Consider the following 13354-nt stretch of genomic DNA (forward strand, 5'->3'; position numbering starts at 1 on the left):
TGAGACATCACTCAGCATTTTAATGAACTGAATAAAAAAACTTCAAAGAAATGGACAAATCTGTTTAATGATGATTGAAAATATTTATGATGAAACTTGACATCTTTACTAAGGATTTGGAAATGAAAATCATGAAATATTTTCCTCAATTACAAAAACATTTTCAAAACACAATAATTTTTGAAAATACACTTGAAATTCAAGAAAATGCAATTAAAGAATATTTAATGATTATACAGGAAATAAAACAAGCTTTTGAGGAGCGATTTAATCAATTTAAAAGTTTGGAAAATACATTTCACTTTATTTTATATCCATACAAAACGGAATTCGAAACAATGGAGTTAACCGAATTTGTGCCTAGGTACCCATGATTTAGAAATGGAATTAGTTGAATTTCGAAGCAGCAGGGTGGAAAAATAAATTTGAAAACTTGATTTTCGAAGTAGAAAGAAAAATGTCTGAAAGCAGTACAAATAATAATGATCCCACACTAAAAATTGAAAAGATTATATTAAACGTATGGGATTCTTTACCAAGTAATTTTATATCAATGAAGAAACTTGCCTATGCTCTTTTAAATGATGTTTGGGTCCACATATTCGTGTGGAAAATTGTTTTCTTCAATGAAGTTTATAAAATCTACCAATAGAAATAAACTTTGAAATGAATTGACTGCAAAATACGTTAAACTAATGAATATGAACCTAAAATTAAGAAACCATCTGAAAATAAACAACAGATTTCTCATTAAATATACTTCAACTTTATTAATAATTTTATTACACATACACATACCTGTAACTATATCTATTAATAAATAATATTTCATAATATATATGTGATTTTCTTTATTCCTTGTTTATTCAAATACTCAGTGCAGGGGCGACTGCTGACTGGCCATGGTGTCACCTGGTGCGGTAATTCATGGTATCACCCCATTGATATCAATTTTTTGACGTTGACCTTTATTCTTTGCTCTTGTAAAAGTAAAAGTTGTAAAACAAAAAGAAAACATAAACTTTTTAGAGGATTTTAAAAGTGAGAACCAAAACAAAGTAGTTTTTAATCATCCTCCCCTCCCCCTTTCCAAGTGATGCCACTGACTTAGTGACCCACGAGCTAGTACTAAAAAAAATCATGGACAAAATTTGACCCACATCTCAAAAAGGTTTGCCATCACTGCCCTAAGTAGTTAAAGACCTCCAAACAACAGTTAGGCTGGAAATTCTGAATATAGTGAACTTCTATGAGTTTTTTATGTATTACTGGGATAACGGTTTTAAGATACTCTGGTGGCACTACTTAACATGCAGTCAGGCTTCAACTGTAATAATTTACATACTTGTCCAAGACATAGCTATATGTATTAATTATGCATTCTATTTGGATGTATAACTGTTTATCAATGAGTATATTAATAGTAGTATTGATGTATTGATTTAATTATAATTCATTGAAATAATGAATTGTAGCAATAACTAATATTGCTGTTATGTTTGTTTATTCAATAGTATTTCTTATTTTAAATTAAATTAGTATACAAATAAAATTATAAAATTAAACATTTCTCACAATATTTAGATAATTTAATAACTTATTTAGAACCTAAATACTTTAAATTTTTAAAATTTATTATACTGTTTGATACATTTACATTCAGATAATCAGATAAAGTATCTATTTGTTGATATGTTGCATTATAACAAGATCACTGAATGTGAATGTGTCAAACTAATTTTTAATTTGTAAAGTAGTATATATATTTAAATTGTATTTTTATATTGAATTAAATATTTTGATAAATACTGATTTAATTTTTCATTAGGCCATTTATAAATATGAAAAATAACATTAATTCTTCATCTCAACCATTACAAACAGTATTACCTAATGTGGAGTTATCTAAAGAAATATCTAAAAATGATAAGAAGGTATGAAATTTATCTATAATATATAAAACAAGAATGTTTGTTTGTTTGTTTGCTGGAGTAATCTCAGAATCTGCTGAATCAATTTTTAAAATTCTTTCAGTATTGGAAAACTTATTCCTTCCAAATGAACAAAGGCTACATACTATTTTCATATTAAAAAAGATGTTTTTACTGCAGTATTTGTCTTGCATAGTCTTATCAAGTTGTAGCTCCATTAAAGGTCAATTCCCTTTAACACCTAGCGGGGCATTTTAAGCTTTATTAGTGAGGTTGAGGCTGAATTTTTCAACTTGAAAACGTGTACATTGGATGTTCTACACCACTTTCCTGTAAGCCTTGAAGTTCGACAATGGTGTTTGGGTAGTCAGTGGAATAATGCTTGACATTCCAAACACCATTGTCAAACTTCTAGTCTTACAGGAAAGTGACGCTGAATGTCCAATGTACGTGTTTTCACATTTAAAACTTTGGCCTCAACCTCGCTATTATCTTATCCATTCAATATCAGTTTTGGTTAATGCGCAGTTCAGGCAGTTGTGTATATACTTTGTTTATATTGTCTTGGCCATTTGTTTTTTATAATGATACTCTTTTATTATCAGATACAACTATAAGGAGCAAATTTACTTCATTTAGATGAAACTAAGCTTTTGTATGTTAGCCTGTAGTATTTTTGTGTGTTCATTATTTTAATATTAATCCTACCGTATCATTATTTAAAAATAAGAATTAGTCTTGTTATATATAAAGCAAGATTGTTTGTTTCTTACTTCAAGGCAATTTCAGAATATACTGAACCAATTTTTATTAGTTCTTTCTCCTTTGGAAAGCTTATTACTTTTCAAAGTACATAGTTACCTTAAAACTCAGACTTCTCATTCCTTCTTACTGATTTTATCTCCCCAACAAACTCCAAACTCTTTGACCAATCTGGACCAAATTCTGCATAGTTATTCTTTACAATCCTCCAAAAAATATACACTACTTTAAAACCCAGACCCTCATTCCTTCCCCTGATTTCATTTTCCACTCAGACTTCTCATTCCTTCTTACTGATTTTATCTCCCCAACAAACTCCAAACTCTTTGACCAATCTGGACCAAATTCTGCATAGTTATTCTTTACAATCCTCCAAAAAATATACACTACTTTAAAACCCAGACCCTCATTCCTTCCCCTGATTTCATTTTCCACAAATTTCAAAACGTTTTGACTGATTTACACCAAACTTTGCATAATTACTCTTTGCCATCATGCAGGAAACATATGCTACATCATATCTTATAACAAGGACAGCTCAACCCTCTCCTTGAGTTCCCAGGCAACACTGGGCATTTTTTGCTAATAAATAAATAAATTTGAATTCTCTGAAATATACTTAAGAGGACTATTATAAGCTATAATTTTAAAATGTGTATTTATGCACATTTATTTATAACCAAAAAATACAATTTGGCTATTAACAAATAATTTGTAATCTTAAAATCGTATTTAGTTTATTTGAAGAATAAATATTGTTGGTAAATGTTTCTACAGCTTCTGTACTTTAACTTCAGATGATTATTTTGTAAAATTTCATTCTATTTTATCATCATTATTATTCAAATCTGAATACAGTTCAAAAGGAACTATGCACTCTCTTTTCAAAATGTTGTAAATTTAACATAAAGTTTTTCAAATGTTAATGGTTTTTGTTATGATTACATTAAATGCACTAACTTATTTAACATTTCTAAAAATCCAGCAGGCTTAACTTTCCTGGCAACATTTGGTGGTGCCATCTGTTATGATATTTTACTCTAAAAAATTTTTTACATTTTTAATTATTATAAAATGGCAAAAAGCTTAATTTTAAAGGTAGGAATGAGTTTAATTACTAAATAATTTTTCACTAGAGGCAGGCTTTAGGTGCCATCTCATATTAAATTTAACAATTATAATCAGAATTCTTGATGTAACTTATAATCAATTATAAGTTACATCAAGAAACTGGAAACAATGTTTCTCAATGTAGATAGCCTGGGTGAGCAGTTTGAGCAGTAATATGTCACAAAAATAAAAGATTAAGTGATTTATTGTTGATAAAAGAAAAATATATGATGAAAAGTACAGATAAAAAAATAAAATGTAATACTAAAAACACAATAAAATAAAATAAAATCATTTCACATTTAAGTGGGAAAAGTCTTTGAAAATTGGAGTCGCTTGTTAAAACCAGCCACGTTTGAGATTTTGTCCTGTCTCAACTGAAGGAACTATGTCTCCCTCAATCTTCAACAATCCTGGACAGATCCAATCTTGTGCTCCAGTTGCAGAAGGTTCTAGAACAATGCCACTACCACAAACTGCTAGCAAGATATTCCAGAAAGTTTCAGAATATTTTGATTATAGAAAATTGTGGAAAGTTCCCCTCCTAATTAGAGCTAGTGAAAGATGCTATCTAGTGGGGATGAGACAGTACTACTGCCACTACAGCCACTGTAACAGCGAGAGCAATTGCAGCACATGGGGGCTCATCTACATTGTACGTAAACTTAGTTCCTTGTTTTTGAAATTGGAAAACTTTTCCATAGTTTAATCTAAATTTCTCCAAACTCTTCAAAAATATGAAGCAACTCTCTCGCTTTATATTCCAAAAAACAGCACCCAAAAATGTCAAAATACTTTTTTGTTATTAAGTGTCAAAGAGGCAAAAGTCGACATATTCATTTCTTGATTATATCTTATCTCTGAGTTAATTATATTTTCCAGAAATTATTTTATACATATGCCAGAACTCCATGGAGCATTTTGACATAAAAATCATCAAATCTAATGTGAGAATTTTTTTTTAAAACTCTGAAATGAAATTGTAAAAGTCATCCCAGAAGCCTGAGCTCACTTACTGCTCACCCATGCAATTAATATTTATTAAAATAATTTATAATTGCAAAAGTAACCTAATGTAATCCAGTAGTTGTTTGGCTTTACAAATTATGATTTGTAAATAAAATAAAAAGAAAAACTAATTCCAATTTAGATGTCAAAACATTTATTAAGATGTAAAGTCTTTAATAATTAAATTAATTAATAAACAGTAAAAACAGTATAGCTTCGACAAATTATTAAAGTTGGTTTAATTAATAACTAAGATATCTGTGATTATAATTTTACATCATGTACTATTATATATTTAATTTTCAGTCTTTCATTGATTATGCTCATTTGGTCTATGGCTATGCCTTCCCTTTTGGAAAATTTGATATGGCTCTTAATAAAATTTGCTTATATTTTAATACATTATATTCAGAATCCTAGCTTTCCAAGGATTAGGTTAGGTTTTACTTTATTTTTTGATTGTGTCAAATATTTTGATCGCTTACTTTATTTAAAATTTTTTAATGGATTTATTTTTTATGATAAGCTGTTTTTACATGTCCCTTTGAAAAAAAAAACCTACTACATTCATCTCATGTGTTCACTCTGTATTTTCATTTCTGTGAATCTCAAAGGTCCTTTTTTTTATATTTCTTAAAATTTAAATAATTTTGACAATTTTTTATTTTTTAATTTTTCATGTTTTAAGTTAAAATATAATATCATGTGATACAATTTTTAATTTTATGTAATTGTTGTCTTTGTTTTTTTGTATATTTGTTAATTTTTTGTAGTAGATATCAACTGTCCTTCAGGACTTTTCTATCTATTTGTAAAAATAAATAAATAAATTTATGAGAGATATTTTAATGAAATAAAATTATTTTCAGAAAAATGAACAAAAAGAAAAATGTGAATTACAATTAACAATAGGTGATGATTCTGTAGAAGATAAAACATCAAGAGCTAAAAATAAAAAAGATAATAATATAGCTGAAAAAAATAGAATAAGTAGAAATGTAAAAAGAAGATTTTCTGGATCAGGTATTTGTATATTTTAAGCATCAGTCGTATTTAGAATAGTATAATTTTTAATTTTTTTTTTTTTTTTTGCAATGTAAGTTTTCTAGAATTGAAAATGTTAAATCATTAGTTTAAAATGAAAAGAAAACTTTGTTATTGTTTTTCATTTTGTTCAGTTTTCTAATAGAAACTCAGTTTTTCATGATTGTTTTAATACTTTCAGTTGCTAGTGTTTTGTTCTCTTTTAATCAAAATTTTAAAATTTTAATACAATCCAGTTTTAATTTAATTTTTTGAAAGATTTATCTACCATGTAATTCTGTAAAGGTTGAACTAGCCTTTTTCTAGAAGGGTATTATATTAATGGGACAATGAAAACAACAATGATGATTGACAATTGATGGTAAGGACAATGATAACTCTCTCTTATTAGTTACCAGCTTGTTGAAAGGAGTTTTCTAATGTAATTTTAATGAATTGTTGCACCACATTTTAACTGATTCTATAATAGTAACAACAAATTTTTTATAAAACCAAATAACATTTTTTGTATATTAATTAATACTTATTAATTTTCTTTTTATATGCCTTTTATTAACTTACTCTATTTGTCTGTCCTTCTATCTGTGCAGATAAAGTAACTCGGTTTTCATCCAAGTTCAATTTCTGATCTAGTTGAAACTGCATGCATATGTATTCCTGATGACAATACACTTTTTTTTAGACTTTGCAAACAGTTTTAGCAATTATCAAAAATTGAAATTTGTAAGTAAATTCTGATAACAGATGCCCCTTTTTAGTCTCAGTCTAGATAAAACCATATAACTCAATTTTATCTACTTTCCAATTAAATATTAAATCAAAACAAATTTTAATAATTTAGTGTTCCAATTATAAAACTAAAAAGTAGAAAATAAACATTATAAAAAATAAAATCCATCTTAAGAAACGAAGCAATAACAAATATGTCTACTCTAATAACCTTAAATAGCTTCGCAAAGTATAGTTATCCACAAACGTTTTCGGTTCCTTAGGACCTTCCTCAGGTGGGATCTGAGTAGAGAGTGACCCTACATTCTAAACTCCCGTTACGGATGCATTCCAACCCCCACTCCAGATGTGTACTATAAACAAACATTGTTGCGCATGCGTTGGTGGCTATAACGCCGGGTCGTACATCGCTTGCCACGCCTTCAAAAGTTGCTTTTCATCTTTAAAACAACTTTCGAAGGCGTGGCAAGTGATGTAAGACCCGGCGTTATAGCCGCCGACGCATGCGCAACAATGTTTGTTTATAGTACACATCTGGAGTGGGGGTTGGAATGCATCCGTAATGGGAGTTTAGAACGTAGGGTCACTCTCTACTCAGATCCCACCTGAGGAAGGTCCTAAGGGACAGAAAACGTTTGTGGATAACTATACTGTGGTGTGACAGGTTAAAAAAAACCACGTTATGTGAATAATCTCACGGATTGCACACGTATTACAAATAAGTAACAGTAAAGACAATTTTATTCGTTTATTGACGCGGATTACAAAAATCTAAGCTGATTAATTTTTCCTTTGTGTACAATGCGGGTAGTCCGGATTGAACATTCAAACGCGAAGGCGGTTGGTTTACAATCGGTTTTAATCGCGCTACTATACTAATTAAATCTACTTAAACTAGGTTATAACTAATGTTAGTTAGATTAAGAAAGGAAATATAAGATGGTTATATTTTAAGAAGACCACCCCTTTCTTTGTTTGGCGAGTTTAAGAGGCCTATTAGGATTAATGAAAGACGAAACCTGACTACTTGGGACTTTTCCGGTGGGACAAAACATAAAGAACTAACTTCACTTCTTGATAACACAGTCCTTTCACACAACTCTGGATTTCCCTCTCTTGTTCTTTTCTTCATCGGCAATCTGCTCCCTCTCTACATGTGTTCTTCTTCCCGCCGTTCCCTCGCCAATGCCGCAAATTGTCCCCCTCTCCTTTGACAAGGGGTGAGTGACCTCGCACTCGCCCAAAACTCGCCACGAGAAAAATATTTTAGAAAATTAGTGAAAAGTCATAGACGATGGGGTTAGTGGAACAATGTTAATGTTAACTTATAAAATACGATAATACATACATAATTACATGGGGGGGCTTCACCCACCACAATACTTTGCAAAGCTATTTAAGGTTATTAGAGTAGACATATAAAAAATTTTAAAGAAATGCATTTTATTCACATAAATGCACTAAAAAGTAAAAAATAATAATTTTTTAAGCCTTTACAGTGTTTTTGGTATTATGCAACCAGAAATTAAAGCATGGACACTCATAATTTTTATTTCTTCAAATAGTGCTTAAAACATTTAAATTTTAAAGCTTTAAAAATATTTTTTATAATGACTGTTGATATTTAAAAATGCATTAAAGATCTTTTTTATGGCTGCATAACTCTTCAATCTCTTCTCATTGTTTTATAAAACAATGAGAAGAGATTGAAAAGAGATACTATAAGCCATTATAAAATCCTTATTTTTGAATTTGAGAGAAAGGTGATGCTAGTTTCACAATTTATAGTTTTTATAAACTATAAATTGTTAATGTTCTAATTTTCATTTTTCATTATGCTTTACTAAGTAAGTATTCCTGATGATGAGATAGTAATAATCTTTTTTAAATTAAATTGTTAAATATGTGTTTAAATATATTTGGCAATTTTATTTTATGTAAATAATATATTTACTAAATTTGAAAACTATTAGACTATGTAAAATACTCAATACTATCTAAGTATATTTAGTCAGATAAATATTTTCAGATACATATACAGTAAGACCCTGCTAAACGCTGCCTCAATTAATGCTAATTCAATATAACGCAGTCTGTTCAAAGCCAAAAAAAAACTCAAAATTTATGCTGATTCAAATTATCGCGGCATTTCATTGATTAGTATGTAATACAATTATTTACGAACACAAATCAATTAGCAGAAGGTGTAATTTGTTGTAGTGGTGTACTTTCCTTAAATCTATGTTTGTTTTGTGCAGTTTTGAAAAAATATAACATCATGGATGTCATAGGAAATATCAACTTCACTTAGCAAGAATTTACTGATAAATGCATGAGCTGAGTGTGGAAGAAGTTATGGCTGAAGATATCCAAGAATTTTCAACAAGAACCTATTGCTGTATCAATAGGTTGACAAAACTGTCAACCTAATTGATACAGCAGGACTAGATGTAGACAAGCAGGATATTGAGGAGTTACTGCAGGTTTCTGGTGAGAGCCTTACCTATGATGACCATCAAGAACTGGCAGAACAAGGAATTCATGTAGAACTGGAAAATAGAGATTCTGAAAACGAAGAACCCAAAGAATTTCTCTACAGATTTCCTTAGTAAAAGTTTGATAACAATAACCGAAATTGTTGATCAAATTGTAGCAAATGATCCAGATTTTGAAAGAACTGTGAAAACAAAATGAGGCATTTTGGATGAAATCTTCTGCTACCAACATTTGCTTAAGGAAAGAAAAAAGCAATAAATGAAACTACACAACTTCATTGCAAAAAACAAGAATTTCAGAAAAGCCAGGACCTTCATAACAAAAAATGTACTTTACATTTCTGTATGCATATGTTTATGTGTTATTTAACATACATTATTATGCAAATTAATATTAAAATAACTTAACATTATAGTAAAATTTGTTTACTTTTGGTTACATGTTCCCCTTTCCCTATTTACTGTATGTTAAAATGATCTCATTTAAAGCTGTTTCGCGTAGCGTTTTGTCGTCTAGTAATGCATCCCCCGTGTTAAGCGGGATCTTACTGTATTTGTGTATGCTGGTGAAGTCACTGTATTGACTTACCACAGTGGTTGGCAACCTTAAATATTCAAAGAGCCATTTGGACCATTTTCCATTTAAAAGAAAACACTGGGAGTCAAAACTCTTTTGACATCTAAAATGATAACATTTTATATCTCTTTTTTTACTTTTATACCATTATTTTAAAAAACTATTGTGTGCTGCATTTATGAAATAAATTGCTAAAGAGAAAATAAAATTTTATTTCTGTATGCAATAAAACATTTTGAACAATTTGAACTTTGAAAAAAGATGCTGGGTTGAAGGTTACTTTCAAATCTTCTATGTTTATTTGAGTCCATGTCATATTTATGAAATAAAAAACAAACTTAAATTATCCACCTGTAGCAAACAAAAAATGCAGTTTGCATTTATGTGCCATCATTCTTTTATTGCGTGAGCTTGCAGTCAGCTATCAACCTGAATAAAGAAAAATAATATTTTATTGTCATACTATGTCAAGCATTTGAACTTGGACATTCATATATCTTTGTCGGCTATATTGGCCAGTTTCATCTCAAGGTTAGGTTGACTTATTCCTACAAATGCAGTCATATTCAATAGGGATGGATCGATGATCAGAGGAGTGACAGGAAAGGATAATATGTTCTTTTCCTCTCTGAATTCACAGAATCGTTTCCCAAAGATGTTTGCATTACGGTGATTGCAGACTGCAAATACTCCAAATTTTTCAAACCATGGTCTTGTTTGAACACTCTCAGAGAGGGAAAGTGAGACAGTGTACCTGTATGTAAGTCTCTGGCAAACACTTGCAACTTGTGCTTGAATGCCAAAACCTCCTCCACATGTGCAGCACTGTGCCTCCTTTCCCCTGAAGAGTTGGGTTCAGTGTGTTCAGGTGTACTGTCATATCTACCATGAAGTGTAGCTTTTCCAGCCACTCTGAGCTGTTCCACCTCAGGAAAGATGAGCCCTTTACTGCCCAGGAAAGTTTTCATTTCTTCCAGGCATACGGCAAAGCATTTCAGCACCTCCCCTCTGGACAGCCACCAGATTTTATTATGCAGCAGTAGATCAGAATATGTGCTTTCCACCTTGTTCAGTAACAAACAGAACTGATGGCAATTTAAGCCTTTTGCCATTAGTTTATTGACAATTTGAATGACAACATTCATTATTTATGTACATTCGGGAGGAAATGTTTGAGCACACTGCTTCTTGGTATAGGATGCAGTGAAACGTCAGAAGCTTTCCATCCATTCAGTCACAAAGCTCTTTTGCACTCCTGTCATACTCAGTGCTCCATCAGTAGCCACTGACACCAGGTGGGTGGTGTTTATTTCTCTGGTTCTCAAACAATCCAAGACAACCTCACAGATGTGCTTTCCATGTCTGACCTTTTAGTGGTATCAACTGAATTGTTTCTTCCTGTGGCTCAGTAGGGTTCACATATCAGCAGAATAGCGCTATTTGTTCAATATCAGCTTTGTCTTTTGACTCATCACAGGTGATTGAGTACACCACAGCTGAATTGATGTCTTTAATTTTCTGCCATTTTTATGGTTCTATCTTTGAGTCTTTTCATGGAGAGGCATATCTCTGCAAAGACTCTTGTTTTTAAAGTTAGTGAATAGATGTTCTGAAATATTGATGAATGATTCTTTTGTATATTCTCCATCTGTAAACTGCTTCCCATGTCTAACTATTTCCTGATGGGCCACAAAACTGGCATATGTAGTTGAATTTGCAGACTGGATCCACTTTCTGAAATGATTTTTACTTTGATAAATCTTCCGCATCATTTCCGGAATGGCCTTTTTTTCTCTCATCTTCACATGGATATTTTTTGGCAAAGGCTGTGTGTTTATTGTGGAAATGTCTTGCAAGTATTTGTTTTTTTGTTGTTTGACAACTTTCACCACATATCAAGCATACTAGTGAGCCACTGTCATCAGTAGTTAAAAGCAAATGAACCTGCCCACATAGCATTAAATGTTTTCTTCAGAAATTTTCTCATTCTTGGATTTATCTATGGTTTGCCTACCTGGAGTTTTAAAGCTTGACAAATTGTGTGCCACTGGTTGTCTCATTTTGTCAGTTGTGACACACATTTTTTGAGTAACAAAAAAAATTAAACATGCTTTATTTTAATGTTACAAGAGCACAATAATCTTCAAATTTAGAATTACATTTAAAAAACTAAAATTAAATAAATTCAAATTAAATATTCACTATTTATTTTATAAAGCCACAAGGAACTGCAGCAGATGGATGAAAGTACCACATGCAGCTCCGGAGCCAAGGGTTGCTGACCCCTGATCTACCATGATTTAAAGTTGTAGATAAAGTTGTGTTGATTATATATGCTTGTAATTTCAAGAAGAAACAATCAAAACATGGACATTTCATAAACTTGCCTGGCAAAGAATAATCAAAATACAAATAAATTGTGAGGCCCCAGACAGAATTTGAAATTATGTGCTAGAATGTTAATGAGTATCCAACAGGGCAGTTAAACTTTCACCTTTTGAACAAAAAAATGATATAAAGTTAAACAACGATATAGTGAAATTATTTACTTAATTAAATAATGTCTCTTGGAGATGATTATAAATTCTTGGTGTCAAAAAGGTAAACACAAAAGGTTTGATTTATGAGAAAAGGTTTCAAAATTCAGTAAATACTATCTGATTAGCATCAGGAAATGGCATCACATTGAATGTCAATGTTGATCTCTCCTCAGCTGAAAGAGTTAGAATTGTCACTGGTAGACAAGGATGGATCAATTGGAAAGTGATAAGAGATATTGTTGATCAGTTGGAATGTGGAATCAGGGAGAAAACCCTGTAAAAACTTGGGTCTCAAAGACCTAAGGTTCTTTTCACAAGGATTTAAACCTTACATACAAAAAGTTCTCATTCCATGATCCATTCGCTCTACCTGAGCAGTTTCTCTCAAGAGCTAGACCAAAATTTTTAAGTTCTCTGTTCTGTACTTTCTGAGTATCCAACTGTTGGACATGTACTTCAGCTGACTTCAAGTTCTCACCTGATCTGAGATTCAACAAGACAAAGCCATTCAACTGAGGCCATTGATCTTCAAGGGACTTGAACTAGTGACATTCAGACTCTCTCTGGACTCAGTTAACACCAATATTACAAACTGAGTCTGTTCCTAGGAGATTAATAAACTGAATTTTTGTAAGCATTTCAGAATCAGCCACCTTGTTGGTATATTTCATTCCAATCTGTTTCTGTCCATTCAAAAAAATCTTTTAACTTCAGTCCTCTTTTTTGTTGAAGAGCTAAAATTATTAAATATTTTAATAACAATAGATTCTATATCAATATTCAAACAATTGCAAGCTCTCTTAGTAATGTTATGCAGAATGTGCAAATTGCAACCAGAGGAAATATATTTTCATTAAATTTTTCTAATGTTACAAAAATGCTATTTTCCTTGCCAAGATTAATATTGGCACTACCTGCGCCATATGCAGTAATGTTTTTGGGAGATAATTCATTAAATATAAGCTGTTGGATGAGTGCATTTCAAATAGTTTTAGTATCTTCTGCTTCTAATGAAATGAATGATATCAAACCAGTTTTTACACCATGGATTTGGTCAAAATATCTGACAACCAAAGGAAAAGTTTTTATGTTTTCTTTATTAGAAGCATCTGTGCTTATAGAAAAGGGCTTATTATTCTCCAGTTATAAATCAAAATG

The 13354-nt window shown here is 30.8% G+C and overlaps 1 protein-coding gene across 1 annotated transcript in view; it reads left to right on the forward strand.

Moving 5' to 3' along the window:
• Positions 1-13354, forward strand: part of LOC136972759 (inositol 1,4,5-triphosphate receptor associated 2-like) — a 180433-nt gene that overhangs the window by 114056 nt on the left and 53023 nt on the right. The window contains exons 16-17 of the mRNA XM_067267386.1: positions 1829-1934; positions 5681-5834. Coding sequence (XP_067123487.1) covers positions 1829-1934; positions 5681-5834 — 260 coding nt within the window. The remainder of the gene's footprint in view (positions 1-1828; positions 1935-5680; positions 5835-13354) is intronic.

Source organism: Centruroides vittatus, unplaced genomic scaffold, assembly GCF_030686945.1.
Source record: "Centruroides vittatus isolate TY-2023 unplaced genomic scaffold, ASM3068694v2 contig_301, whole genome shotgun sequence".
Lineage (NCBI taxonomy): Eukaryota > Metazoa > Arthropoda > Arachnida > Scorpiones > Buthidae > Centruroides > Centruroides vittatus.